The sequence below is a fragment of the Pituophis catenifer genome, unplaced genomic scaffold (genome assembly GCF_029215685.1).
Source record: "Pituophis catenifer annectens isolate HBS135680 unplaced genomic scaffold, rPitCat1.0.hap2 SCAF_2, whole genome shotgun sequence".
Taxonomy (NCBI): domain Eukaryota; kingdom Metazoa; phylum Chordata; class Lepidosauria; order Squamata; family Colubridae; genus Pituophis; species Pituophis catenifer.
Genome location: NW_027256882.1, coordinates 27653323 through 27656934, shown reverse-complemented (window position 1 = coordinate 27656934; position 3612 = coordinate 27653323). Strand labels below are relative to the sequence as shown.

The 3612-nt window shown below is 41.0% G+C and overlaps 1 protein-coding gene across 1 annotated transcript; it reads right to left on the bottom strand.

Annotated features, from left to right (window-relative positions):
• Positions 1 to 200: 200 nt before the first annotated feature.
• Positions 201 to 1643, bottom strand: LOC139311948 (zinc finger protein ZFP2-like). Its single transcript, XM_070936473.1, has one exon. The coding sequence runs from the start codon at positions 1582 to 1584 to the stop codon at positions 367 to 369; it is 1218 nt and encodes a 405-aa protein (XP_070792574.1). The 5' UTR covers positions 1585 to 1643; the 3' UTR covers positions 201 to 366.
• Positions 1644 to 3612: the final 1969 nt, after the last annotated feature.

The window sequence follows — 3612 nt, the reverse complement described above, 5'->3', positions numbered from 1 at the left end:
ATCCCCATGGTCATGTGATTTACCTTTGGATACTTGACAACTGACATTTATAATGGTTGCACTTCCCAGAGTCATGGGATCACCTGTTGCAACCTGACAAACAAAGTCAATGGGGAAATCAGATTCACTTAACAACCATGTTGCTCATTTAACAACTGCATTGATTCACCTAAACAAATGTGGCATGAAAAGTCGTAAAAGGGGGCAAAACTCATGAGATTCTATAAAGAATTCTATTCTATTCTATTCTATTAAAAAATTTCTCACACAGCAACGTAACTTTCAGGCTCGATTATGATTGTAAGTAGAAGATTACAGGTAGTCAATTTCTCATCTACAATCCCAATGAGAGATTAGAAATGAAATTCAAGCCTTCTCTAAATTCATCAATTTTTGCCTTGTGTGGATTTCCTTGTGTGCAATAAGAGATGATTTACGCATGAAGTACCGTCCACAGACTGGACATTTGAAAGGTTTTTCCCCTGTGTGTAAACCTACATGACTTAGAAGACTAGACCTACTACTAAAATCTTTCCCACAATCAGGACACTCATATGGTTTCTCTCCTGTATGTATCCTCTGGTGTACCACAAGGCTGGAATTCCGACTGAAACTTTTCCCACACTCTGGACACTCATATGGTTTCTCTCCTGTGTGAATCCTCTGGTGTATCACCAAGTGTGAATTCTGACTAAAACTCTTCCCACAATCAGGACATTCAAAGGGTTTCTCTCCTGTGTGGGTCCTCTGGTGTATCACCAGGCTGTAATTCTGACTGAAACTCTTCCCACAAATAGGACACTCAAAGGGTTTCTCTCCTGTGTGAGTCCTCTGATGTATCACCAGGTGGGAATTTGTAATGAAACTCTTCCCACAATCAGGACAGTCATACAATTTCTCCCCTGTGTGAGTCCTCTGGTGTATCACCAGGTTGGAATTCTGACTGAAACTTTTCCCACAGTCAGGGCATTCAAAGGGTTTCTCTCCTGTGTGAGTCCTCTGGTGTATCACCAGGTTGAAATTCTGACTGAAACTTTTCCCACAGTCAGGACATTCAAAGAGCTTCTCTCCTGTGTGAGTCCTCTGGTGTTTCACCAGGGTAGAATTCTGACTGAAACTTTTCCCACAATCGGGACACTCAAAGGGTTTCTCTCCTGTGTGAGTCCTCAGATGTCTCATGAGGTGGGAATTTCCAATGAAACTCTTCCCACAATCAGGACAGTCATGTGATTTCTCCTTATTGAGAGTCCTCTGATGTATTACCAAGTTGCTGTGCATGCCAAAGCTTTCATCACATTGGGAAAATATGTAGGGCTTCTGTTCTGTGTGGGTCCTTCCATCAACCACAAGGGAGCAGTTCTGACTAAAGTTTTTACCACATTCAGAATATTTATATGGCTTTTCTCCAATGTGGATCATGTTGTCCATAATCAGCTGTGACTTGCAATCTGTTCCTTTCTCACAATAGGCAGATCTATGAAGCTTTTCCGCCACTGATATTGAAGAGGTCAAAAATAGGTGCGATCCTTGTTGGATGGAACTTTGATTCAAAGTATTTTCTTCCTCACAGGGTGAAGCCTGCATTGTGACTGCCCTATGTGACCATCCAATTAACCTTTTACTTCACACTGACTGCCAGATATTTCCCTCTTTTTTAAAACGGAAAAATAATCTCCTGTGATCTTTTTGTATATTGAATCCTTAAATTCTGCATAAATTACTTATTCCAGCTCAAAAAACTCTTCTTGTTGATTTTCTATCCTTTGTCTCTCAGCTTTTGGGGCAGGAGAAGAATTATGTGGTTTTCTGAACGAAATGGAAAATAACTGCTTTCCTTTTCAACATTGCTTGCTATTCTCAGTTGGACAGAGTGCTCTTATTGCCATCTTCTTTGTCTGTAAGATGCAAAGAAAAGTGTAACTTTAATTATTTGTAAGATGGTTGCAGAAGATGTGAGAAAAAGGATACATTACATTGAAAAGCAAACATGCCACAATATTAGAATAACTTTTTACATTAATTATGATTGATAGAAGATTAGAGAGATCCAAGTTCAAATACTCATTCACTCATGACATTCTCTTATTGACTTGTGTCAATCATAAATTCTTGGCACTGCAAACAGTTATCATCAAATATATCTGGAAATGCTGGGGATAGATTATACAATTGTAGATATATGCATACAGAGAGACGTACAAATACACACACCTATAAAGGTATACATGTAGAAAATCCACGTGTTTTCAGTCAGAAATATGTTTTGCCCATTGAAGTCCTGAGCTCCAAGTAAAGGCAGAAAATACTGTCCACTGTCACCATTCTGGTGACATCCCAATTCAAGCAGTCCTCACTTACTTACAGCATTTGGGATTGGCATCTACAACATTAAGCAGCCTGATCATGAAGCCTGATGTCATGTGACAGCGCCAACTTACATCTGCTCCTCTGCAGTTGTTAAGCAAATCACTGTAGGTTGTAAAAGTTAATTTCTCATTATTGTCAGTCACTTGCAACTTCCTGCCGGCATCCCCACTGATTTTCCTTGACAGAATCTAGCAGGGAAGGTCACAAATGGGGATCATGAGTGTGGGATGCTGTAACCATCATAAATGTTCACCAGTTGGCAGCACACAAACCAAACAGGACAACATGCTCCTGGCCTCCCCACCAACCTGTCCTCAACTCACCTTCCAGATGCTGCTTCGACCCTTGGAAGAGCACAAAAGCCATCCTGCACATCACCCTCCTCCCATGGTGAGCAGGAAGAGGAAATTCCTTTGAGCTTCTTGGCTCCTCCTATCCTTTCTAGCAATAAAAGTAACTTGATGGGTTTAACTCCTTTAAACTCAACCACAGATGTGGCTACTGTATTGTTGGCTTTCTAGGCACAGATGTTGCCTTCATGATCGCCATCTCCTGATAGGAGGTGGAAAAACATGCTTGTCCCATATCTACCTAAGGTGTTTGCGATCTACCTTTGCAACTGACCCTAGTGAAATGTGACACTAATTACCTTCTCAAGATTAGCTACATGCTGAGCCCTAAATGCTCATGAGGTTCTAACAGCATTAAAGAATAAGAATCGGAAGGGACCAACTCTCCAAGCAGGAGATACTATACCATTCTGGACAAATGGCTGTCCAATCTCCTCTTAAAAACCTCCACTGATGGAACACTGACAACTTCTGGAGGCAAGGCATGCTACTGATTGTTCTCACTGACAGGAAATTTCTCCTTAAACCTCAAAAAGGTTGGATCTCTTTTTGGTAATTTTCCATCTGTTACTTCTCCTGTTCTCAGGGGCTTTGGAGAATAGGCCAACCCCCTTTTCTTTATCAGCCTCCAAATAGATTGCTATCATGTCACCCTGAATCGTTTTCTGTGTTAGACATATCCAGTTCCTGCAATCTTTCTTTGTATGTTTTAGCCTCCAATCCCCTAATCATCTTCGCTGCTCTTCTTCGAACTCTCTCGAGAGTCTCAATATCTTTTCTGTATCATGGTGACCAAAACTGGATGCAATATTCCAAGTGTAGTCTTACCAGTCCGTATACACAGAACAAGCACTTCATGTGATGTCTGTGCAGATTCTCAGTCATCCAGGTCATT